Source organism: Meleagris gallopavo, chromosome 1, assembly GCF_000146605.3.
Source record: "Meleagris gallopavo isolate NT-WF06-2002-E0010 breed Aviagen turkey brand Nicholas breeding stock chromosome 1, Turkey_5.1, whole genome shotgun sequence".
Classification (NCBI taxonomy): domain Eukaryota; kingdom Metazoa; phylum Chordata; class Aves; order Galliformes; family Phasianidae; genus Meleagris; species Meleagris gallopavo.
In genome coordinates this window covers 150,004,199-150,031,461 of record NC_015011.2, presented here as the reverse complement: position 1 = coordinate 150,031,461, position 27,263 = coordinate 150,004,199, and the positions used below count along the sequence as shown (strand labels likewise).

The 27,263-nt window shown below is 44.2% G+C and overlaps 1 protein-coding gene across 2 annotated transcripts; it reads right to left on the bottom strand.

The window, feature by feature from the left end:
- Positions 1 to 1,935: 1,935 nt before the first annotated feature.
- On the bottom strand, positions 1,936 to 24,580 carry FBXL3 (F-box and leucine rich repeat protein 3). Of its 2 annotated transcripts, none has more exons than XM_010728720.3 (5): positions 24,333 to 24,573; positions 19,977 to 20,340; positions 14,973 to 15,095; positions 12,223 to 12,394; positions 1,936 to 4,334 (listed from the first exon to the last, which is right to left on the bottom strand). In XM_010728720.3, the coding sequence occupies exons 2-5, from the start codon at positions 20,337 to 20,339 to the stop codon at positions 3,691 to 3,693; spliced, it is 1,302 nt and encodes a 433-aa protein (XP_010727022.1). In that variant the 5' UTR covers position 20,340; positions 24,333 to 24,573; the 3' UTR covers positions 1,936 to 3,690. The 2 variants fall into 2 exon arrangements, with proteins under 2 accessions (XP_010727022.1, XP_010727023.1); XM_010728721.3 differs by lacking the exon at positions 1,936 to 4,334 and adding an exon at positions 9,015 to 11,650 and having other exon boundaries at positions 24,333 to 24,580.
- Between the last annotated feature and the right edge of the window lie 2,683 nt (positions 24,581 to 27,263).

Sequence of the window (27,263 nt, the reverse complement as noted above, 5' to 3'; positions counted from 1 at the left end):
GTGAGGGGCCCCAAACCGGACACAGTATTCATGGTGCGGCCTCACTAGTGCTGAGTACAGGGGGACAATCACTTCCCTGTGTTCCTGTTGGCAGCACAGTTCTTGATGCAAGCCAGGATGCCATTGACCCTCTTGGCCACCTGGGCACACTGCTGACTCGTGTTCAGCCAAGCATCAACCAACTCACCTCTTCACAGTCATCCAGCCACTCAGCCCCAAGCCTATAATGCTGCATGGGGTTACTGTGGCCAAAGTGCAGGACCCAGCACTTGGCCTTGTTGAACCTCATCCCATTCACCTCAGCCCAGCAATCCAGTTTATCTAACTCTCTCTGTAGGGCTTCCCTACGGTCAGGCAGATCGATACCACCTCCCAACTTGGTGTCATCTGCAAACTTACTGAGGGTACACCCAATCCCTTCATCTAGGTCATCAATCAAGATATTAAACAAGATGGACCCCAGTACCGACCCCTGGGGAACACCACTTGTACCGCATTGCCAGCTGGACTTAACTCCATCAACCACTACCTATTGGGCACGACCCTCTATCCAGTTCCTTACCCAAAGAAGGGTATACCCGTCCAGGCCACAGGCAGCCAGTTTCCCCAAGAGAATACTGTGAGAGACTATGTCAAAGGCTTTGCTGAAGTCTAGGTGGACTAGACCAACAGCCTTTCCCTCATCTACCAGGCTGATCATCCAGTCATAGAAGGAGATGAGGTTGGTCAAGCACGACGTGCCTTTCATGAATCTGTGCTGGCTGGGTCTGATCCCTTGGATGCCATGCACATGCTGCGTGATCTCACCCAATATGATATGCTCCATATCTTTCCCTGGTACTGATGTCAGGCTGACAGGCTGTAGTTCCCCAGATCCTCCTTATCGCCCTTCTTGTAGATGGGGGTAACATTGGTACGCCTCCTATGCCATGGGACCTCCTCAGATAACCAGAGTGCTGATAGATGGCAGAAAACTGCTCGGCAATAACCCCCGCCAGCTCCCTCAGCACCCAATGGTGGAGCCCATCTGGTCCCACTGTCCTGTGACAGTCCAGATGGAGTAGGAGCTCTCTAGCGCTCTCCACCTGAATCACCGGGGGTCTATTTTGTGAACCATCCCAGACTTCCAGATCAGGGCATAAAGTGCCCTGAGGATAATTGATCTGCTTATTAAAGGCAGGTGTAGATAAGGCATTGAGGATCTCAGCCTTCTCCTTATCCTCAGTGATTGCATTCCCTGCTGCATCAAAAGGATGGAAATTCTCCTTGGTTCTTCTCTTATCACATGTATTTGTAAAAGAATTTCTTATTCTCTTGTACTGCAGTGGCCAATCTCAGTTCAAGTTGGGCTTTTGCCTAACTTCCTCCCTGCATACCTTAGCAGCCTCCTTGTAATCTCCCCAAGTAGCCTGTCCCTTCTTCCAGAGGACACAGACTCTTTTTCTACTGGAGTCTCAGTAGTAGTTCCCAGTTCATCCACACTGGTCTTCTTCCCGTACGGCTTGCTGTATGGCATTCAGGAACATCCTGTTCTTGTGCCTTTAAGAGTTCCATCTTGAGGAGCGTCCAGGCTTCCTGGACCCCTTTACCCTTGAGGAACAACTCCCAAGGGACCCGTGCTACAAGCATCCTGAATAAGTCAAAGTCTGCCCTCTGGAAGTTCAAGATAGCAGTTTTGCTAGTCACCCTTCTGACATCTCCAAGAGTAGAGAATTCTACAATTTCATGGTTGCTCTGCCCAGGACAGTCCCCAGCCTTCATATTTCCCACCAGTTGTTCTCTATTAGTGAAGAGCAGGTCTAGCAGGACACCACCTCTGGTAGACTCTCATACCAGCTGTGTAAGGAAGCTACCTTCCACACACTCTAGAAACCTCCTGGACACTTTCCAATGTGCTGTCCATCTTTATAACACAAGTCATTCTGAGAGTGAGAATATGAAAAACACGGAACTTTTTTACTTCAGTGATCTAGATATATTGACACCTTTTATACAAATAAAAGCAAATTATAGCAGTACATTAACAAATTCTAATACAAAAATGTGTACTTCATAAAATGTGATTTTTAAATGACAGAGCTCTACATAAACAGACAACTCCCTCTAAGACGTCCAGTCCACTGAGCAATGCTTGCTCAAAATATCATTATGAACTAAATATGCTCATAAGTATATTACCATTGAACTATACATTTGGATAAAACATTATTGAAACCAGAACTGAAAACCTACTCATTACCAGTATATGTACAGCTCAAACGAGAAGCGGCCACCAGCAGAGCTAAGTATGGCCCCAGGCTGGAGAAGCTCTGCCTCGCAGGTGGCCAATCACACCTTGCAAACATTCATCTGTCACATTAACAGTTTAGTGTTATCCATCAATAGAATAGAAAGTAACCCAACTGTTGGCAGTAGGAAGTGAAGTCACAATACGCATCCAGATCACAGGCAATATGTTGCCTACATTATTTAAGACTAGAACTTTCTTTACAAAAAATGATTTTACCAAATAATAAAAACATTTTCCCCTACTGCTCTACTTCACGTAAGTTTACTGCTTTGAGGTTTTAAAATATGAAATGACTGAACTAGTTGAATTAAAAGTTATACAAAATGATCGTCTATCAAACATTTACTTTATACATAAACATTTTTGAAACTGATTTACAGTGTACAATTAGTTTATACAGCATAAGCAACCATTACAATATCATTTTTCCCTCAAACTGAAAGCAGCCAACAATGTCTACAGTCTTGTTCAAAGGTCCTTGGTCAGCAATCCTATTTTACCTCACCTCGCACTGTTCACATCCATGTTGTCCCACTGAGTACCACAGGGTACATTTAATAAGCTGTACATTACTCTAACCATATGCTGCAAAACTGGTTAATGTGCAAGAAAAGCTAATTAACTCCGATGCCTTTTTAAATACAACGTATCTACAGTTTTCCCCAGAATGCTTGCGCTTCCTGAGCTAGACATAAAATACCTTAAAACAGGTTTGGACATGAATCTGAGACCCCATAAGCAAACTAGAGGGAAACCTAGAGGGAAAAGAAAAGCAAACCGCTTCTGGTAGTTCTCACTACTATTTGTTTGCACTCTAAATACACTTTAGATGGATCTAATAAACCAAATAAGGTAACAAATTCAGTATTTTAATTTTCTAACCTATATTGTTATATATTGATCTTCTTTTTACGACTTTATATAAACAATGTATACATTTCGCAGCCTACTAAATTCTCCATATATTCTTAACTCTGTTACCTGGGTGACTGGATTTAATCATGCTATAGTCTGCAACAGAGCATGCAACTTATGGGTCTTTTTTTTTTGGTTTTTAATAACAAATCCAATTGTGTTCAATAGTATCTAAATCAAAGAAAGTCAGGATATTGAAGTTACCTCACAGTTACATTTCAATGTTTTAATTTTTATAGAAATTAAAAATTTCTAATTTATCAATTAAAAAAAACAAATCTAATCCATCATTGGATGCAGAAGGGTTTTAGAGGTATTTATGATTTCCATTTTAAATTATTTGAATTTCACAAATTGTTTCTGAATGAAATGCTATCAAACGCTGCAGTGACTTACAGTAATAAACTACAGTATTAATTAAGCTTATACAATAAATTACAACATGGTAAGCGTAAGGTGCTATTCCATCTCCCCTTTTCAAGACATTACCACGTAGGCATCATGTCTGGGAACCAGACTCTACCGAGATGCTTTGAAACTTCCCAGTGAATCTGCTCCAAGCTGTATTTCTGGTCAGGAATCAGAACTTCCTCCATAATAGAAAGCTGTGAGAGACGACCGCCACACATTTTCACAAACTCAACAAAGGCACTGCAAGAGACTTCACACTCTCCTAGGCCAACAGCTGACAAATACTTGCACCGCTCTGCGATACGGATCAGCTCCTCGTCCAGTGGCCGTAATCCATTGGCGCACACGACCAATTCAACCAACCGAGGACACGTCATCCCAACACGGCCAAGTACATCTTTGCTTACTGATCTTCCAAAGTAAAGGTGAGTGACAGGTATTTCATAGCGAAAGAACGGGTCAAACTCTTCATCATACAAGAAAAAGTACATGACTAAGTTCACTTTAGGAGAATGCTTGATGAAAGCGTCCCAGCTGCTCTTCTCAATTGTGTGGAACTGAGTCTGTCCAGGATTTTCACTGACAACATCGATGCGCAAGTGTTCTAACCTGACATGTTTTTCAGAAGACAAGGCGAGCAGCAGCTCATTGCTCAGCAGATGGTAGTTGAGCGCCAACTCACGTAAACCATGACACTGATCAGCCACACAAAGGATTCCTTGGAAAGCAGAACATTACGGAATGGGTTATACAGGTAAATATAGCAGTAATTGAATAAGAAACATAAGAATTTGTTTCCGTATTTCAAAAAATTGCAAAGAACATGTATTTCAATATAGAATCATTATGCAATATCAAAATTAAATCTTACTGGACAACCAAAACACGAATCTTTATAACGGGACCAACGTCTTGTGACTTCTTTGTGCACAGTAAGATATACATACATTATACGTTGTATACTTTCCCTATGGAGTTGATTCTTGTATGTGGCAAACATAAGAATTACATACTCTTAACTGTTCCATTCTGCCCTAAGACTATCTATAAATGCAAGTTCATAATAAATCACAGAATCATACAATGACTTGGGTTGGAAGGGACCTCAAGGATTGTCAAGCTCCAACCCCTCTGCCACAGGCAGGGCCACCAACCTCCCCATTTAGTACTAGACCAGGCTGTCCAGGGCCCCATTGAACCTGGCTTTGAACACCTTCAGGGACGGGGCATCTTCTCCCAGCACCTCACCACTCTCATCATAAAGAACCTCCTCCTGATATTTAACCTAAATCTTCCCTCTCTCAACTTAAAATAATTTCCCCTTGTCCTGCCATTATCTACCATTTCATAGAGTTGACTCTCCTCCTGTCTGTAGGCTCCCTTTAGTTCTGGAAGGCTGCAATGAGGTCACTCCGCAGCCTTCTCTTCTCCAGGCTGAACAAACCCAGCCCCTTCAGCCTGTCTTCATAGGGAAGGTACTCCAGCCCTCTGATCATCCTCGGGGCCCTCCTCTGGACCCTCTCCAACAGCTGTCTTTCTTGTACTGGGGGTACCAGACCTGGACACAGTATGCCAGATAGGGCCTCCCAGGGGCAGAACAGAGAAGGACAATCACCTCCCTCTCTCTGCTGGCCACCCCTCTTCTGATGGAGTCGTCCAGGATGTCATTTGCTTTCTGAACTGCAAGAGCAATCTGCTGGCTCACATTCAGTTTTTCATCCACCAGGACCCCCAGGTCCTTCTCTGCAGGGCTACTCTCAAGGATTGCTTCTTCCCAGTCTGCATATATGCCAGGGATTCCTCCAGCCCAAGTGCAAAACCTTTCATTTCGCTGTGTTAAACCTCGTTAGATTCACCCACTCTGGAAGCAGTACTGCCCATGTCTAGAACCGACCAAGCAGCCAAGAACAAAATCTGACTGCCATCCAAGGAACAGATATTTAATGAATGCTACGTTTTCATTAAAAACAGAAGATACAGTGCAAGTTCAATACTGATCATCTTCACCCCAGCAGCAGTAGGGTCTCTTTTTCACTACTCAAACTACTTCTCTGTCCTGCACTATTGTTAAGAACACAAGGAACTAATCCAGTACCAAACATCTACTCTCCCTCAAATCTGCACTTTGAAGGCACGTTATACATTTTAAGTGTATTAGCAAGTGATTGTTTTTGTGCAACTCATAGCCTTTTTGATTCAGTTCAAGTTCTTCAACAGTATGTAGCAATCTAATAATTATAACAGTTCCATGAGGAAAAAAAAAATCCAGGTGAGTCTCAGAGCCCAAGACTTCTCATCTTCCTTCAAGTCTCATTTTTATAGTCTCCTTGCTCTGAAGCAAACCACTCGCATACCAGCTCCTTTATTTTGTTCTAATTCTCTATTCCAAGGCACACCTAGATCTGTAGTAAGCAATTACATTTTTCTGCCATGTGCTTAACTCTCCAGTTTTGTAGCACGCACTCCTGATCCCATTTTATTCACTCAACTCAGGGTGCGACAACAGCTGTGGTTTCTTGTTCCTTAGGTACTGCCATTTCTCCCCTATTGTTCCTTCAGTTTGAGACATCACATGGTGATATATATTAAACAGTATAATGAGTTCAGCAACTTTGTAAACCCATATGCTCCCCAAATTATCAACTTTTATGGAATACCATACACTTTCTGAAGGCTTAACCACAAACCAGTGAAGTTTGCTAGAGCTGATACATCCAGTTGTTCTCAAACCCAAGTTCACGGGAATTATATCTGTTGGCTAGCTACAAGTAATGCTAGAGCCTCTTTCTCTCCACAGACATTGCTATGGCTGTCCAAAAAGGTTAATTATACTGGAATACTTAAATACTCATTGCAGAAGTAGTGCAAGGCAACAGTACTCTTTGAACTTCTGTAAGAGGTTACTTTCTTATCCAGAAAACACAATTTTATTACTAGCTCAGCAATCAATCTGAAAGATTCTCTCTTGCAGAGAGAAGCAGCAGGATGGACTGATTGATAATCAGTTAACATTTTATTCAGTAACAGCTGCTATAGTTACCACATTCAGTCTCCCTCTCAACAGAATCACAAAATCACCAAGGTTGGAAAAGACCTACAAGATCACTCAGTCCAACCATTTGCCTATCACCAATAGTTCTCACTAAACCATGTCCCTCAACACAAAATCCAAACGTTCCTTGAACACCTCCAGGGTGACTCCACCACCTCCCTGGGTAGCCCATTCCAGTGCCTGACCACTCTTTCAGAGAAGTAGTATTTCCTAATGTCCAGCCTAAATCTCCCTTGGCGCAGCTTGAAGCCATTCCCTCTAGTTCTATCACCAGTTACACGAGAGAAGAGGCTGACCCCCAGCTCACTACAACCTCCCTTCAGGTAGTTATAGAGAGCAATAAGGTCCCCCCTGAGCCTCCTCTACTCCAGACTGAACAATCCCAGTTCCCTCAGCCACTCCTTTTAAGGCCTGTGCTCTAGACCCCTCACCAGCTTTGCTGCCCTTCTTTGAACCTGCTCCAGGGTCTCAATGTCTTTCTTGCAGTGAGGGGCCCAAAACTGCACACAGTATTCGAGGTGCGGCCTCACCAGTGCTGAGTACAGGGGGACAATCACTTCCCTGTTCCTGCTGGCAACATCGTTCCTGATGCAAACCAAGATGCTGTTGGCCTTCTTGGGCATCTGGGCTCACTGCTGGCTCATGTTTAGCCGAGCATCAATCAATACCCACAGGTCCATTTCCTCTATGCAGTCTTCCAGCCACTCCACCCCAAGCCTGTAGCATTGCCTGGGGTTTTTGCAGCCAAAGTGCAGGACCCGGCATTTGGCCTTGTTGAAATGCAACACATTGGATTTAGCCCAGCTATCCAGTTTATCTAGATCCCTCTGAAGGGCTTCTCCACCCCCAGGCATATCAATACTTCCAGCCAACTTGGTGTCACCTGCAAACTTATTGAGGGTGCACTCAATGCCCTCAGCCAGGTCACCAATAAAGATATTGAAGAGGACAGGCCCCAGCACCGACCTCTGGGGAACACCACTCGTGACAGGTCACCAGCTGGATTTAGCTCCATTCACTACCACTCTCTGGGCCCGGCCTTCCAGCCAGTTCCTTATCCAGCCAAGAACCTACCTGTCAAACTGCGGGCTGCCAGCTTCTGCAGGAGAATACTGTGGGAGACAGTGTCAAAGGCCTTGCTGAAGTCTAGGTAGTCTACATCAACAGCACATTTCCCTTGTCTACCAAATGGGTCACTAGATCATAGAAGGAGATCAGGTTGGTCACGGAGGATCTGCCCTTCATGAACCCATGCTGAGCAGGCCTGATTGCCCAGTTGTCCTGCACATGCCATGTGATCAGGGATTGTTGCTGGGTCCAGTCTTGTTCAACATCTTCATCAATGACCTTAATGAGGGGATAATGGCCACCCTCAACAAGTCTGCTGATGATACAAAATTGGGAGGATTGGCCAACACACCTCAAGGCTGTGCTGCCATTTGGCGAGACCTGGACAGGCTGGAGAGCTGGGCAATTACAAACCAGATGAGGTTAACAAAAGCAATTGTAGAGTCTTGCATCTAGGGAGGAATAATTGCATGCACCAGTACAGGTTGGGGGATGAGCTGCTGGAAAGGAGCTCTGCGGAGAGGGACCTGGCTGTCCTGGTGGACGACAGGTTGGCCATGAGCCAGCAGTGTGCACTTGTGGCCAAAAAGGCCAATGGCATTCTGGGGTGCATTAAAAAGAGCGTGGCCAGCAGGTCGAGGGAGGTGATCCTCTCCCTCTTCTCTGCCCTGGTAAGGCCTCATCTGGAGTACTGTGTCCAGTTCTGGGCTCCCCAGTACAAAAAAGACAGGGATCACTTGGAAAGAGTCCAGCGGAGGGCCACAAAGATGGTGAAGGGCCTGGAGCATCTCCCCTATGAAGAAAGGCTAAGTGAACTGGGTCTGTTTACTGTTTAGCCTTGAGAAGACTGAGAGGGGACCTGATCCAGGTCTATAAATATCTAAGGTGTGGGGGGCAGAGTGGCGAGGCCAGACTCTTTTCGGTGGTACATGGAGACAGGACAAGGGGAAATGGCCAGAAAGTGGAGCATAGGAAGTTCCGCACAAATATGTGCAAGAACTTCTTTACAGTGAGGGTGATGGAATATTGGAACAGGTTGCCCAGGGAGGTTGTGGAGTCTCCTTCTCTGGAGATATTCAAGACCCACCTGGACACCTACTTGTGCGACCTGGTGCAGGGAACCTGCTTTGGCAGGGGGGTTGGATCTATGATCTCTGGAGGTCCCTTCCAACTCCTACGATTCTGTGATTCTGTGATCTTCTTCAAGACAATCTGCTCCATAACCTGCCCTGGTACCAAGGTCAGGCTAACAGGCCTGTAGTTCTCTGGATCCTCCTTACAACCCTTCTTGTAGATGGGAGTCACGCAGGCAAGTCTTCAGTCTTCTGGGACCTCACCAGTCAACAAGGAGCACTGATAGATAATGGTAAGTGGCTCGGCTATCACCTCTGCTAGTTCCCTCAGCACTCTCAGGTGAATCCCATCCAGTCCCATGGACTTGTGACAGCCCACCTGGAGTAGCAGGTTTCTGACTGAGTCCTCCCAAATTGCGGGGAGTTCTGTCCACATCCCAGCTGAGACTACCAGGCCAGAGAGTGGAGTACCCTGAGGATAACTGGTCTGACCTTTAAAGACAGACGTAAAGAAGGCATTCAGAACGTCTCCCTTTTCGTTAGCCTCAGCGGTCACATTCCCAGCCTCGTCCAATAAAGAACGGAGATTCTCCTTAGTTCTCCTCTTACCATTGATGTGTTTGTAAAAGAGTTTCTTGTTCCTTGTTACTCCAGAGGCCAAGGTTGAGTTCAAGCTGGGCTTTTGCCTTTCTGATTTTCTCTCTACACATCTTAACAAATTCTCTGTACTCTTTCTGAGTCACCTATCCCTTCTTCCACAGGAGGTAAATTCTCTTTTTCTCCCGGAGCCTCAAGAATAGCTCCCTATTCATCCACGCTGATCTTCTCCCCCGCTGGCTCATTTTACGGCTCAGAGGGACAGCCAGCTCCTGTGCCTTTAAGACTTCCTTCTTGAAGAGTGACCAGCCATCTTGGACCCCTTTTCTCTCTAAGACTGAAACCCAGGGGATTCCCCCTAGTAGCCTTCGTGAGTCCAAGGTAGCAGTTTTGCTGTTCTCCCTCCTGGCTGCATCAAGAATTGAAAACTCTACCATTTCATGGTCACTCTGTCCTAGACAGCCCCTGACCTCCACATCTCCCACCAGACCTTCTCTGTTTGCGAGCAGCAGGTCTAGCAGGGCAGCTCCTCTCGTTGGCTCTCTCACCAGCTGCATCAAAAAGTTATCCTCCATGCACTCCAGAAACCTCCTAGACTGCTTCTTCTGCACTGTGTTGTATTTCCAGCGTATGTCAGGGAAGTTGAACTCTCCCATGAGGACAAGGACGGGCGATCACGCAGCTTCCACCAGCTGCTTGTAGAACTCCTCATCTGTGTCTTCATTCTAGCTCGGCAGTCTGTAGCAGATGCCCACCAAGAAGTCTGCCTTGTCAGCTCTTCCCCTGATCTTTACCCATAGGGATTCAACTCTATAATCCCAAGCCTCAAGCTCAATGACATCAAAGCACTCTCTAATATAGAGAGCCACGCCTCTACCCCTCCTTCCTTGCCTAGCCTTCCTGAAGAGTTTGTAGCCAGCCACTACAGCAATCCAGTCATGGAAGAGGTCCCACCATGTTTCTGTAATGGCAACTAGGTCATCAGTTAGCCTGGCGCACAATGGCTTCCCACTCTTCTTGTTTGTTGTCCAAGCTGTGTAGATGCACTTCAGCTGAGCCCCTCACCTCACCCCTAATCCCATTACCACTCCCCCAGGCTCATTTCTAGCAGGCCTGGTTTTATCCCTTTCCCCCTTCTTATCTAGTTTAAAGCCCTCTCTACAAGTCCCGCCAACTCCTGGGCAAGGATCCATTTCCCCCTTTGGGATAAATGATACCCATCGGCAGCCTTCCTACCAAGTGCCGAGTAGACAGCCCCATGATCAAAGAACCCAAAATTTTTGCATTGGCACCAGCCTCTCAGCCATGTGTTTATAAGGTGAGTTTTCCTGCTTCTCTCAGAGTCCTTCCCGCCACAGGCAAATACTACTTGTACGCCTGCTCCAACAACTAACCTTCTCAATCCCAGAAAATCATTTTTTATAGTCCTCAGGCTTCTGTCAGCGACCTCATCATTGCCACTGGACTATCAACAGAGGATAATAATCAAAGGGGCAGATCAGACTAAGAAGTTTTCTAGAAATATCCCTGATCTGGGCCTCAGGGAGGCAGCACACCTCCCTACAGGTAGGGGCAGGCTGACATATTGGGCCCTCAGTTCTTCTTAGAAGGGAGTCCCTATGACTATCACCCTCCTTTCTTTACTGGAGGAGGCAGTCTTCAAGCGTGGAGCTGACTACCTCTCCTTAGAAAAGCTTGGAGGCAGTCCTCCCACCTCATTCTCAGCCACTTCATCCTCCAGTTTCAGGGCTTCAACCCTATTACATAGAGGCACCTGGGGAACTGAGGTTGGTCGGAATGGGCACTGCCTGCGTCTCTGAGCTGGGACCTGCTGCCATTCCTCCTCTCTTCTCAAGTTGGCTCTCTTGGTTTGACCATGGCAAGGGAGAGGGTCCACTACAGTTTGGGGGTTGCAATCTCTGCTTCTTTCTCGCAGAGAGTCACACCACCAGTCTGTCTCCTTCTCACAGTCTCTGATGGTTCTTAATCTCTGTACCTCCTTCCTAAGCTCCATCACCACGCTGAGCAGCTCATCCACTTGCTCGCACCTCAGGTGGTGCCCTCTCCATCCTCCCCCGGCAGCAGCAGGCTCAGGCACTCCCTGCAGCCACAGACCTGAACCGCCACATTTCTGGGCAAGCCCTCCGTCTGGGTCACCACAGTCTTCTCGGGGCAAGCCTGCCATTTGGTAGAGACCATGTTTGAACTTGCAGTCTCCGGGTCTGTCAGTAGGAGAGTGGTCTCCTGAGCAAAGACAAAAACACCGACGTGCCTTGCCATAAGACCCACCTCCCACACCTGCTGATGCATTAATGGGTAGTGTGGGCTGCACTCACACTTTGACTTCCCTCCCTGTTATCGATGGACAGTAACACCTTTTTCTTACCTCTTCTTACCTGGCACGCTAGGTGAGCGGAAGCTAGCTTCTGCCCTCCTGAGGGCTGCTTTTAACCTTGCAGAAAAGGGTCAAGGTCAAGCTCAGAGATAAGAGAGGGCAGTGCCGGCTCCACCCCAGATGGCTCAGCAGCCTGCCCACAAGCTGCCAGCTGCTGCCAGCCCCCTGGCACCGGCACAGTGCTTTTGCTGTCTTCAAAAAAGCCCTAAAAAGAGCTTTTTGGTCAGCCTTTTTGCTTTAGGTCCGTTACCCAGCGCAGTCTTACGTGCCCTTAAGCTGGTCTCTGCAGCAATGACCGTTTCACACGGTAGGAGGGTGTTTAAACTCAACCCTAAACTTAACCCACCCTATTTTTTTCAGGAGCTCATTAGATCTGACCAAATTGAAAGCATGCACTAAAACAAACAAAATAGTTGCTTACCAGCCGGAGACACATGAGGACAACTGCTCATTTTCAAGAGTTTGAGCGTGTCACTGTTGTTAGCCACTAGCACTTTGAGAGACGGATCATCTACTGGTGTATCATCGATCTTAAGTGAAGAGAGTGACTTGGAGTTTACGAACACCACTGTCAGTGCAGAAATAAAGTGAGACTGGAAAAGAAAGTTTAAATGAAACACTGGTATCTGAAAAATCTCAGCGGTTTTGTGCTGCATACAGTTGTATACAATATCCTGACTTACAGTAGCTGCTGAAAAAGTCCTTAACCTGATATCACAATCAAAAATAGTATACATTTTTCAGTAAGAAAAAGTATAATAACTTTTCTTATTGGATTAAGTATTTGGCAAACCAGAATGTCTAACATAAAACAAATTGAGAAAAACTGAGAAACTGACCCAGGACAATCCACTATGTAAACTTTAAGCTACAGAAAGACCACAACCAAAGAGAAAGCATATAAACTCTAATTTAGATGACAGTTTAGAAGCAGTGCTCTTAAAGCAGCATCTCCTAGAGTAAAAATTTCCATGCAGTGTGAGTTAGGCTGTATTGGTGAGATGCACTCAAGTGTGGCAAGCCTCTACTGTTTTTACATGTGCCCAAAGACAAATGGTACTACTGGCTGGCAGAGTACATAGAGTAGGAATGAATCTTACAAAGCTGACAGGAGTGGTTCACAGCCAAGGAACAGATGATCAATTATTTATGCTACTTAACTAGTAATTAGTGTAGATCCAGTGTTCAAGGTCCCAAGCATTTCTGGGTAACAACTGAAACTCATCAGTAAAGAAAGACAGCCCAGAACGCCTTCACTTGAAAAATCATGGAAAAAAGAGCAGATTTCTGGTATGATGAAAGTGAATAATTAGCTTATAATCACAATTTCTTAAAAGATTTACTGAAGAAGTAAAGAAAATACTCCAATGCATTATATTAACTACTCCACAAATATACCTATTTGATTTCAGTACTGTTTCTGGATTCATGTTGCTCGGACTGAATACAATTATGTGGAAAGGCTTGGCAATGGTACTGTTCATTCTTATACAATGTGCTTTTTGTTAAATTTAGAACAAGAATTAATACTTTCAAATTAACATAAACCAGCAACGTCAGTTCACGTAAATGAAAACTGAATGTTCAAATCAGAGGCATGAGGCTTTAGGCACCACTCCCAAGTATACTGACAGTACTCTGATTACGTATGTTGCAGACTGAGGAGAAAAAGATGCTTACTGATATTTTCACTTTGTATACAGAAAGTGCTGGTACTGTGTTTTATATACTCTGGATTTAAAATGTAACCTCCTCTAAGAAGCATGCTGAAAAGAAAAATGAAATGAACTCAAAAAAATCAGCTCATCTGAAACCACAATTCGAAGACTTAACAGAAGACAGGCAACAGTTCTTCGCATCGTAAACACCACAAGGCAAATTATTCTCAGGAGTTGATTTAGGTGTGTCTTGAATATATTTTTAGAAGGAATATGTGAACCTACTGGTAATAAGAAGGAAGTCTGTATTTTAGAACTGATACTTCGTAAGTCTACAGCATGAATGACTACAACTGATCTTTAGCTTGTAGAACACGACTCCAGGGGAAAACACAGAAAAGCTGAAGTAGCATTCAGATTAAGAATAAAATATGCAAGAACTGAATGGACAAAATATTGTTAAACACATTAAGACTAAGCATTGTTCGCACTAACGGTCACGTCTCAAAGCATACTGAAAGAAAAAAGAAGATACAAAAAAAATCAAAGATCTGAAAAATGTCTTTGAAAATTAAGGATTAAAAACACATATTCAAGAAAAGCACATGACGCATCTGTGATCACTAACAAGGATAATAATTGATAATCCTTCTGCAGCTAACCTCACTTAAACCCTATATGCTACTTCTCTTCCTGAGGTTGTCCCTACCCCTTCCTTGTCCAGCAATGACATCATCCTTATCCAGCTAAGAGCTTAATTTTAACTGGCTCTTGACATACACGTGGGCTAGATTCAAGTATTGAGGCTGATAGACATTCATGATGTTCTTGCATCGAACTGCCCAGGTTACCACGACTGTCTCTCAGCTCCTCAGCAACAGAAACCTTCTACTTCACTAGCAGGAATGCTTGTTTAGAAGCATATAAGAGGGGATTGCTGGTTGTTTTTTTTTATTTTTTAATTTTTTTTACTTCTAGACAAGGGGCCTTCTAATGCAATCTAGTTTTGGATAAACAAGCTAGGTTAAAGAAAAAAAAAGTCTGTTAGATTTCAGAGATATGATGCAGTTTGCTTCTGAATCCAGCACTTAATTATGTGACATCAAGTACTGAAGATTTCCTTAAAGTGATATGAATGTAAAAAATATACTTATCAATGGCTGTAATTGCTACAGCAAGCTCACACAAATTAAACTCTACCTTTTTGATTATAATCATCTCCTAGTAAGTTCTCTAGCCTACTGACTTACAGCACGTTGCCCAAAACTAACAGACAGCAATACTTAGAACAAAATCTAAACTAGCATTTCATGTGATGCAGAGAATGAATGAAACTTCAGTTATCCATCTTAGCAGATCATCACAGTTCTTCCCCTCTTCCCCTTAGTAACACCCAATAATAAAGATTTTTTTTTTTTTTTTTCCAAAGGCTCATTTTTACAACACAGCTTTTCATAATACTTTGTGAATCACTGCAATATTTTTCTACAGAAATTTACATGCATTCAAATACCTTTGGTAAATCCATGAAGCTTGGTCGGGCTGTTGAAATTAGTCCAAGAGTTTTGAGAGAGCAGTTCACAAGCTGTGATAAAATATCACAAGCTGCTTCTGCAGATTCCTTGCTACTGTCAACCTTAAAACAAAAGTAAATGTACTGAATCAGAAAACACTGCATCAAAATACAACCATTACTGAAATAAAGCAACTCTGTTTTCCATGTTTTTTTTCCACTTTATTTCCTGTTATATAATGGTAAAAAAATGCACTGGAATTTCACTAGTGTCCTCTTTTATTTTTCTCTAAAAGGCACACATCAAAAACCCAAGATAATTTGCTATCAATTTAGGGGGTTCCTACATATTCTGGTAAAATTTTGCATAGTGAGGGATTAACTACACAGTCTGTTCCAAAGCATTTAATCCATATCAAATAATAAATATGTGAAGGTTCTTTTGGCTCCAGAGCCTATCAATGTGTTTTCTTTATTATCAAAATGTGGGAATACTAGAAACCCTTATCTGTGCAAGAAAGCCACTTGTTTCCTTTATGGAGACTCAGCTCATAGAAGAGCTTCTGGAGATTTAAGTACACTATCATTTGAAGCTATAAAGTTAGGTCTCCACCATTAATACCACAAAAGATATGCTATGGATACCCTGTAAAGCTTGTTACAAAATTTAATCACTTAATGTGCTTCCAGTCAGTTTCGCCCAGAGCTTACAGATATGCTTCCAGAATAGCCTCCTATATACAAAACTCATGACAGCTTTGTAAGCCTATGTAACAGGAAAAAGCATTACCACAAGATCAATTTTAAGCTTATCACAAGCCATGCTAACTTGCTAGCAACTGATTTAAATCTGATAAACATTCATTTTCCATTTGAATAAGGAAAAGGCAGACATTCTGAATGCCTTCTTTATGTCTGCCTTTAAAAGCCAGTTATCTCCAGGGTACTCCACTCCCTGACCTGGTAGTCTCAGCTGGGGAGCAGGCCAAACCATCCGCAATTCAAGAGGAAACAGTCAGAAACCTACTATTCCAGATGGGCTGTCACAAGTCCATGAGACCGGATGGGATTCACCTGAGAGTGCTGAGGGAACTGGCAGAGGTGATAGACTAGCCACTTGCCATTATTTATCAGTGCTCCTAATTGACTGGTGAGGTCCCAGAAGACTGAAGGCTTGCCAGCGTGACTCGCATCTACAAGAAGGGTTGTAAGGAGGATCCGGGGAACTACAGGCCTGTTAGCCTGACCTAGGGCAGGTCAGGTTATGGGCAGATTGTCTTGAGGGAGATTACGGGGCATGTGCAGGACAACTGGGCAATCAGGCCTAGCCACGAAGGGCAGGTCCTGCTTGACCAACCTGATCTCCTTCTATGATCTAGTGACCCATTTGGTGGATGAGGAAAAGGCTATTGATGTAGTCTACCTAAACTTCAGCAAAACTTTTGACTCTGTCTCCCACAGTATTCTCCTGCAGAAGCTGAGAGCCCATGGCATACACAGGTACACTCTTAGCTAAGTAAGGAACTGGCAGGGGGACAGGGGCCAGAGAGTGGTGGTGAATGGAGTTAAATCCAGCTGGCATCCAGTCACGAGTGGTGTTCCCCAGGGGTCAGAGCTGGGGCCTGTCCTCTTCAATATCTTTATTGGTGACCTGGCTAAGGGCATTGAGTGCACCCTCAATAAGTTTGCGGATGACAACAAGTTGGCTGGCAGTGTTGATACACCTGGGGGTAGGGAAGCCCTTCAGAGGGATCTAGATAAACTGGATAGCTGGGCTGAGGTGAATGGGATGAGGTTCAACAAGGCCAAGTGCTGGTTTTACACTTTGGCCACAATAATCCCATGCAGTGCTACAGACTTGGCGCAAAGTGGTTGGATGACTGTGAAGAAGAAATGGACCTGGGATGCTCAGCTGAATGTGATCCAGTAGTGTGCCCAGGTGACCAAGAAGGCCAATGGCATCCTGGCTTGCATCAGAAACACCGTGGCCAGCAAGAGCAGGGAGGTAATTATCCCCCTGTACTCAGCACTAGTGAGGTTGTACCTCAAGTACTGCGTCCAGTTTTGGGCCCCTCACTGCAAGAAAGATATTGAGGCCCTGGAGCACGTTCAAAGAAGGGCAATGAAACTGGCGAGAGGTCTGGAGCATAGGCCTTATGAGGGGCAGCTGAAGGAGCTGGGATTGTTCAGTCTGGAGGAGGCTCAGGGGAGACCTTATTGCTCTCTGTAAGTGCCTGAAAGGAGGTTGTAGTGAGCTGGTCATTGGCCTCTTCTCTCATGTAACCAGTGATAGGACTAGAGGGAACGGCTTCAAGCTGCACCAGGGGAGATTCAGGCTGGACATTAGGAAATAATCCTTTTCTGAAAGAGTAGTCAAGCAGTGGAATGGGTTGCCCAGGGAGGTGGTGGAGTCACTGACCCTGGAGGCGTTCAAGGAACATTTGGATGTTGAGGGACATGGCTGAGTGAGAACTGTTGGTGATGGGCGGATGGCTGGACTGGATGATCTTGCAGGTCTTTTCCAACCTTGGTGATTCTGTGAAGATGAAAAGCCTGAAACATCTGCAAGCCTTGTGATAGTCAGTTTACGTCTGATACCAAATCAAGCAGCTGCAGTACAATTGGGCAGAGGTACCCTGGTTGCCTTCACAATGATGCATCCAGGCAGGTCCTGAATATCTCCAGAAAAGGAGACTCTACAACCTCTCTGGGCAGCCTCTTCCAGTGCCATGTCATCCTCAAAGCAAAGTTCTTCTTCTTCTTATCGTTCAGATGGAATCACCTGTGTTCCAGTTCTTGCTTGCTGTTCCTTGTTCTGTTGCTGGGCATCACTGAAAAGAGCCTGTCTCTACCCACTTGACTCCCACACTTTAGATATTTATAAGCACTGATAAGATTAGCCCCCCAGTCTTTTTTCACTAGGCTGAAAAGTCTCAGGTCTCTCAGTCTTTCCCCATAAGGAGATGCTTTAGGCCCCTGATTATCTTTGTGGCCCTTTACCGGATTCTGTAGAAGTTCCCTGTCTTTCTTGAACTGTGGAACCCAGAACTGGACACTACTCCAGATTTGGCCTCACCAGAGCAGAGAGGAGGGGGAGAATTATCTCCCTCAACCTGCCAGCCACTCTCCTTTTAATATGTCCCAAGATACCCATCTTATGGCCTTCTTGGTCATAAGAGCACATTGCTGGTTCATGGTCAAACTGCTGTCCACCAGGATATTTAGGTCCTTCTCTGCAGAGCTCCTCCCAGCAGCTCAGCCAGTACCCTGTATGGCTGTATCTGGTTATATGCAATGCTCTATGCTTGCCCTTGTTGAACTTCATAAGATTCTTCTTTGTCCAACTCTCCAGTCAGTACAGGTTCTGTTCAATGGCAGCACAGCCTTCTGATGTGTCAGCTAGCCCTCCCAGCTTTGTATCACCAGCAGATTTGCTGAGGGTGCATTCTATCCCTTCATCCAGGTCACTAATGATTTTGTTAAAAAAGACTGGATACATTACCTACCCTTAGGGAACACCAGATCACAGACTTCCGATAGACTCTGCACCACTGATCACAACTAGCTCTGTCAGTCAGCTAGTCCACAATTCACCTCACTGCCCACTTATCTACCCTGCACTGCCTAAGCTTACCTACAAGGACGTTAGGATGTTACGGGAGACGGTGTCAAAAGCCTTGCTGAAGTCAAAGTACACAGCATCCACTGCTCTCCCATCATCTACCCAGCTGGTCACGACATCACAGAAAGCTACCAGATTAGTCAAGGGCAATCTCCTCTTGGTGAATCCGCATTGATCAGGTTACCTCCTGATAACCATCCTTTCTTTCCCTTGCTTGGAGACGTGACATCCAGAATAAACTGTATCATCACCTTTCTAGGGATGGACATGAAACTGACTTGCCTGTAGTTTCCTAGGTCCTCCTTGCTCTTTTGAAGGCTAGAATGACACAGGCTTTCCTCTAGAATCTCTCCTATTCTCCATGATCTTCCATGGATGATAGAGAGCAGTTTGGCAAACACTTCTGCTAGTTCTGACTCAGCACTCATGGGTACATCCTGTGACTGGTTTAGTCTGGAGAAGAGGAGGCACACTCCAGATAATCACTAGTCTATCACTCCCTATAACTACCTGAACTACCCACCTGTGGTGAGGTAGGGGTCAACCTCTTCCCCCAGTAACTAGTGGCAAGACAAGAGGGAACGGCCTCAAGTTGCACCAGTGGAAGTTCAGACTGGATATTTGGAAGAATTTCTTCCCCAAAGGAGTGGCTAGGCAGTGAACAGGTTGCCCAGGAAAGCAGTGGTGTTGCCATTGCTGGATGTGTTTAAGAAAAGGGCAGATGAAGTAGAGACACGGCTTAATGGGCAATATTGGTGGTAGGCAGACAGACTAGATGATCTTAAAGATCTTTTCCAATCTTAATGATTCCATGATCCTGTAACGGCTCATGGATTTGCATATGTTGAATGTGTCTAAGTGATCTCTGAACAGCTCCCCAACCAAGTTTTCCCTTCCTCAGACTCTCTCTCTTACCTCCAGGGTCTGGGATTCCTGAGGGGCAGTCTTAAGAGTTACAGAATGCCTTCTTTGCTTCGGTCATTACTGCTACCTTCTCAGTGTCCTCCATTACTAGGACACTGACATCTCATCCAACAGCATGCCAACATTTTTCCTAGCCTTCTTATTGCTACTAACACTCAAAGAAGCCTTTATTGTTGTCCAGTATACTGAACCTGAAAACCAAGTCTTCCAGATTGAGAACTGACACATTCCCTCTTTAATAACTGAGGATCTTAATAACAAAGACCATGTCATAACTATGTCAATTACTGATATTAATATTTCTCATGCTTTAATATTTAATTAGATAAGCCACCAAAACTATCTCAAGTATCAGAGATAATTCCTAGAAACATGCATAATAAAGTAAAAAAAAAAAAATTAAAACTTGCATTAATTTTTTGAAAGTTATTATAAAAAAAGCCTATAAAATACCCTACCTTGAAGCTTACATACTGCAAGTGATTGGAATGCCTCTTTATTATTTGCTTGATCAGTTCAGGATGTGTAGCCCTCAAGTAAGATGTAGCCGGTTGATTGAGTTCAAACTCAAAACACCTCCAGAGATCAGGCATATGAAATACCTGGTTCCAGCTTCGGCAGACCTGTGATGCATGAGCACGATCCAAAAGGGGCAAGTACTGAAATACCTGCAGGATAATGTCTTGGAGCAGGTTACCCCAGTCAGGACCCTGTACAATTGTGGTTTTGTCATCTACGCTCTTGTGTCTCTTGGATTCTTTTTCAGCTGTCTCTTCAGATGAACTGCTGTTGGCCTCATTAGTCTTCCTTCCTCGTTTCATTCTACAAAGATAAGAACAAATTTTCTGTGAACTGTGTAAATGTAACAGAGCTCAAATAAACCTAATGTTTATAGAAAACGATGGACAAAAAGATGCACGTTTTCTGCAACCACATTTTTCCAGAGGTCTGTTTTGCTACAGAAAGGAAATAAAACCATCAAGTAGCAATGAGTGTGAAATAGCAATCTAAAAATCTTATTACCACCAAGACAGATAACTTTAGTGTTAATTCTATAATCATTATCACAGCCAATCCACACACAACAGCAACTCTCAGTATTCCACTTTTCTGAGAATGCTCTGAACCTAACTTATTCCACTAGTTTGCCGATTATTAGTTTACTTTCCCATCAGTGCTCTTCCAAACAATATTGTGAACACTCATTCAGTGCTCCCCACCCCACCAGAAACAACACCATCTGAAGTCATAGGACAAAATTTCAAATTAAAGTTGTAAGAAATTTTTTAAAATGAATGTATTCATGCTTGCAGGTGCATCTGATCCGTTTTTATTCTCAAGTAGGATTATTCTTTCTTAAAGTAAAAGATGTTATTTCAGTATGTCTTAAATCAATACCCTTAAAAACATGTCATCAAAAAAAATAAAAAATGAAAACGTTTTCATTTTTCCAACCAATTAATAAAGAGATTGTGAAAGATTGCCAATAATAATCTGAGAGGCTCAGCACTCCCTTTTCCACTCCCCAGAACAGGAGATTAGAGGAATCAGTAAACTTTCTTCCATATTGTATTGAATTCAGCAAGTCTGAATCCAAAGGTTACTCCATTCTCACTAGCAAGTACTTCATCCCCAGTGCTCTCACTTATACTACTGGTACCTTAGGTTACACATTAAAGATGAAAAAACCACCACATGTGAAACACACCACACATATGTACATCTGAAATTCAGCATCAGGTTTTGATCCGTGTGTTCTTCTGCAGATGCCAGCTTAAAACTGAACTTAGCAACCAGTCATTTATTTTTAAAAGCCTGAATGTGATATGTACCACATCCTAAAGGACTATGAATGACACCTCAAACTAAGCCACTACACCCTAATTTCAAGTCTCTAAAAAGCTAAGAGAATATGGGGGCAGGGTAGGCTCGATATGCACGAGACCTCTGCCCTCTCATGATTTCTGTACTTCACACAGTGAAATCATTCTGGTTTAGTGTTTAAGTGCAACCATAAGCATAAAATTATTTTGTCTTGTGATTAACCAACATGCCATTCACTCTCACCACATCTTTCAACAGGATGAGGGGGAGAACTCTGAGGATTGAAGAGAGTAGAAGTACAATAATTCATACACTGAGATAAGGACAACTTAATAAGAAAGAGGGAAAAGACAAGGAAAGTAAGAAATAAGATGTGATGCAAAACACAATTACTTGCCACTCACTGACCTATGCCCAGCCACGCCCTAAGTAATAGCAGGCCCCCCAGCCAACTCCCCCAGTTTATTTTCTGCATGGCACCCTAAAGCATGGAACTTCAAATGAAGTTTGAAGGATGCCTGTCCAGTTCACTTGTTATCTAGAGAATTAACTTTCTATGCTATGAACAGCAACCAAGTAAAAGTTTAGAAGTCTTTTAAATAGGAAAAAAATAAAAGTTTTAACTTCCAGCACATCATGGATTGTTTTCCCAAAGTGGGCATCTCCTCGAGTACCTATGAAACACCTAAATAGCCTCCTACTCACAAGATAATAGCAACCTATCAGTTGAGGTCTGGAAATAAAATGTTGTGCTCAAAGCTGAGCACACAGTCATGAAAGACTGACGAACACTATGTGTCTCCTGATTCTCTAATCTCACTAGCACTGGTGGCAATCACAAGATCATAGGAGAACAAAACTCTCATCTCACTTGCTGAGAACTACTTACTGTGATCCACAGCTCATGGCTATAAGCCCATGCCAAATACTGCTGCTGAGGTGAAACAAGCTCTCCTAAGAAACAGCTCTGTTGCTGAGCTGCTACCTTCACTTGCACAAATTGGTACGCAGGAAAACTGATTATAGCAACGTATCATCTGCAGTTAACAGAAAGATGAAGGAACTCTATTTTGCTACTGAAAATTCATTAGATACTGAAGTATCTAAGCAACTTGTTAATTAGACTAGTAAACTCACAGGAGATCCATCATGCTAATATTTATAGTAAACACTAATCATAGCACGAAAGTGCTATCTGCAATAAGCTAGCCCAAAATGCAATACTTCTTCAAACATCACATTGAAGAGAAACTCCAAACAACTATGTTCTAATGAGCAATTACCATACACAAGTTATTCAGGTACTAAATTTGGGGCAGCATACTTGATGCCTTTAAATGTTTCCAAATCCATTTCATGTTCATCTGTAAGAACTACAAAAGGTAAACGTTCAACACAGCTTTCCACAACTTCTATTACAGAGACCGCTTTGTCTTTTGAATATAATCTAATACACACACACACACACACACTTTCTAGTCAGCACACTACTTTTACCATAGCTTCAGAGGGTCAAACTCTGGATTTAGCCCCCATCACATATAGAGGCCACTGTGCAGGTAGAGGAGCATATTTACTAAGTCATCTTTTCAAAGACACAAGCAGCACGTCTGCCACTTCTCCAGAGAACTGACCAGGAATGAACTCCTTCTGTCAGAACTGTGTGAATTTCTTCTACTTGGAAAGAACTCTGGGGATGTGACTCCTAAAAGCACCAGCCAACTTGCAAGCTGCATCTCAGAGCACACAGACCAGCCTGGATGAGTTCTAAGCAGATAATATCCACTGGGTATAGTTCAAAACACACTCAATAAGCTGCAGGTTATTACGTGAAGTCTCCACAGACAGTCAAAAAGGAAGGAGACAACATGATCATCCTAGAGCTGTACTGATGATCCAATTCAGGTTACAACCTTCCAAGAATATACAATGCCGTGTATTCTAAGTGCATGGTTAACAAGTAGGGGATGGGAAGACATATTTCCAGACAACTTTTTTGTTACTGACATTTCAGATGCTCCTGTAAATAAAAGAATCACAGAATAACTTGTGCTGGAAGGAATCTTTGATGATCAGCTAGTCCAACTCCCCTGCAGTGAACAGGGACACCTACAGCTAGAGCATATTGCTCAGAGCCCCATCCAGCCTGATCTTGAATGTCTCCTTGGACACCTCACTGGGCAACCTGTTCCAGTGCATTCTTCTTTAATGTTGTATAGAAAAAGTCAATTAGGAAAGTAAACCCTTCTGCAAAATTATTGCAAGAACAAGAAAATGAAACTGGCAGCTACGTTTCCTTTCATTTACACATCCAGTAGTTCAAAGAGTTGGCAGAATTTTGATTCCAAGGCCAAGAAAAATAACTAAGTTCAGTAAGGAAAGTATTGATGCAAAGATTTCACATGGGCGTGACACTGTACACTAATTGCCTGTACTAATTATCAGCATTTGTAACATGCTGTTTTTCAGTCAGCAATGGTTTAATCCTTCCTTCAATACGTGAGCCATCACTCTTCCTCTCAGCTCACTCCGAGGATGTACACGCGATCTGTTTTCCCAAACTTCTGCTGTAACTATCACAAATTCTAAAACAAAGCTGTTGATAGAAGCAGGAAAACAAACAAAGACAGAAAAACAACCAACACTATCGAATTACAGAGGTACAATATCCAGATGCACGACTCCTCGAGGTTCTCCAGACAAACCTCAACCCATCATAGCAGCCTGTTTTCGAGTCTGACAGCCACAGACAGACAGGAGGAGCACAGCACAAGCTCAACGCCATCGGTAACGCTGAGTAAAGTGCAGACAGAAAACAATGGCAGTAATTAAAAAAAAAAAAAAATCAAAAAACCGTGCACGGCTCCGGTTGCTCCTCCCTGTCCCACGGAGGCTGTGAGGCAGCCCCAGCTGCCGCGACACCCTCAGCACCCGGCGCCGCCACTCCCACGGGTGTCTCAGGGCCGGGCCACTCTCCCAGAGCCCCTCACCTGGCGGCTCCCTGCTGCGCCTCGCATCAACCGGGGCTCGGGCCGCGCCGCCGCCTCCACTCCGGCCACATGAGCCCCTCCACCGCAGCCGATCCCGGCACCTCCTTCACGCGGCGGCACGTCCCGCTCGGCTCGCTTCGTCCCACCGCTCCTCTACACTCCCCCCCCTTTGCCTCTCTGTTTACTTCGCGGCAGCGGAAGCGACGCAAGCCCAACCAAAATGGCGGCGGGGCACTGCGTAGTGCCGCGCCCCCTCCCGCCCCCAGGCGCCGGGGGAGGGGCTGCCTCTAACGGCCGCCCCTAACGGTCGCCTGCAGCCGTTAGGGGGGTGGGTGTACGTTCTCTGCTGTGCTCTGCGGGCAGGGATTGGAGGAGGGAAATGCTGTGGAGGAGCTGGGTCTACCCGGACCTGACTCTGTCCGTTATTTGAAAGCCTGATGTCAGGCTAGCCTTTGGGATTAATATAGTGGAGGAGGCTGAGCTGCTGGAACTTTGTGGAGAAGGATCTGGGTGTTCTGGTGGACAGCAGGTTGGCTGTGAGTCAGCAGTGTGCCCTTGTGGCCAAGAGGCTAGTAGTATCATTAAAGAGTATGGCCAGCAGGTCAAGGGAGATTATTTTCCCCCTTTAATCTGCCTTGGAGGGGCCACATTTGGAGTAGTGTGTCCAGCTCTGGGTTCTGCAGATCAAGAAAGACAGGGAACTTCTACAGAGTGCGGCAAAGGGCCATAAAGATGATCAGGGGCCTGAAGCATCTCCCTTATGAGGAAAGACTGAAAGACCTGAGCCTGTTCAGCCTGGAAAAAAAAAAGACTGGGGTGGGGGGGTAATCTTATCAGTGCTTATAAATATAAGTGTGGGAGTCAAGTGGGTAGAGACAGGCTCTTTTCAGTGATGCCCAGCAACAGAACAAGGGACAGCAAACAAGAACTGGAACACGAGATTCCATCTGAACATGAAGAAGAACTTTGCTTTGAGGATGACATGGCACTGGAAGAGGCTGCCCAGAGATGTTGTGGAGTCTCCATCTCTGGAGATGTTCAAAACTCACCTGGACGCTTTCCTGTATAACTTACTGTAGGGCACCTGCTTCAGCAGCAGATTGGACTCAATGATCTCCAGAGGTCCCTTCTGACCCCTGCAATTCTGTGAAGCAAATATCAGTGAGTCCAGCAGCTCTCAGAGTGAAAATCTTGGGTACTGCCGAGAAGATAAAGTGATATAAAGTGATGAACGGTCCTCTTTGGCTGTGAATGTTGGTGTGTTTCCCCTGCAAATGTGTTGCATTGCATACAGCACATTATTCAGTCTTTTAAGTGGCTGAAATTTTTAAAGTTGAGATTGCCAAAACAAACAGAATTGTGAAATGGTTTCCACTCCTGATTTCCATCAGAGATTTCTTATAAATAGTTGGATGGGGCCCAATGATTTCCTCCTCTTGAAATGGTGTTGACACAGAGTAGCAGTTCCTCAGTGATCTCCGAGATGTGTCTCTCAGTTCCTCATGAAACAGCTCACATAAAAACATATATTCAGCTTTGCTTACGTGATGGCTGTTAAAGATAAGCATGATTGTTTGGTTTGTTTCTATTTCTTTTGATCTAGTTCCTTGATATTATTGGTGAGAGAAAAATTACTTGTATACAAACAGCAATTTTTCCCATGAAAATGATCATTTTAATGTTGAAATTATATAATAGAATAATCACTTGTCTCAAACTCAAGATGTCCTGAGAGGTTTGCTGTAGCTCAGACATTATGATTCTATGTGTGTTTGTCTAAGTCTTGGTGTCTAGCTTTCAGCTTTTCAGGAAAACTGGGTTGAGAGCTGAGTTATCTCCTTTAGTGTTAATGAGCAGCTCAGTTATGCTCGTAATAGCATACAATAGCTATCTGACTGCTGTGATGAAGTTCTGGTCTGCAGAAAAATGTCTTTTGAAAAGTGAGTGGAATGTCTTTTGAAAAAAAATATTTTGGGGGGTCTGTATAGAAGACTAAGGAGATGTAAAGTGTTTTGAGGTAACATAATTTTATAACCCATAATACACTGTGTGTAGGTATGATGACATACTGAGAGAGATTTATTGCACTGCTTTGCAGTTTTATTTTACTTCCTGATTCTCAGAATTGAAAGTAGTTTGCTTCGATTCCTGTGCCCTTATTTCCTTTTCTGTAATTGCTTGTGTTTGTTTTAGGCACACTGTGTGTAGGAGGAGAAGAGAACATGTGCAGAAGGATCTCTGTGCATCACACTAGTTGGTGGTGTAGCAGCCAGAATCAGTGTGAACAGCAGCTGCAGCTCTGCATGGAGCCAACTCAGGTGCAAAATATGGTGGAAAGCACTGCAAACTCTGCTTGTAGTGACCGCTAGCAAAGCGTAAGGATAGGAGAGCTTGCCAGGATTGAGTAAAAGAAAACCTAAGAGCAGCTAGTGGTGAGGGCATCTTCTTATGGCACCTGATGAGCATCTCAAGGCTGGCTCTGGGCAAAGCTATGTTTATAGAGCTCTTGGACTCTGAGGTACCTAGAGCTTAGACAGGTAGCAGCAGGTAGACAAAGACCCAAGTAACAAAGGCAGCATTCACAGGTCTCTGGGCTGGTCTGTGAAAGAGCTGTGAGACATTCTGGGAACATGGTGGGTGATTGTGGCTGAGAAGTGCTGTGAACAAAAATGGGCTATGAAGTAACTTCTGAAAGGGTGCCTCAACCAGTTCTGAATATTGAGTTGCATGTAGTAGAGCTGGTCCTGACCTAGGATTTCCAAGGTGTTCCACCAACATTATATTGAACAATTATGACTTTCTTGAATGTCTCTGTGGTGACAGGGACATAGTGTCAGACAATATAGTTCCAACAATAGTATCTTTTGGCAAGTCTTCAGATTTGACATCTTCTGGACTTGCATCTTCATTTGCTACATAGTTGCCAGCTCT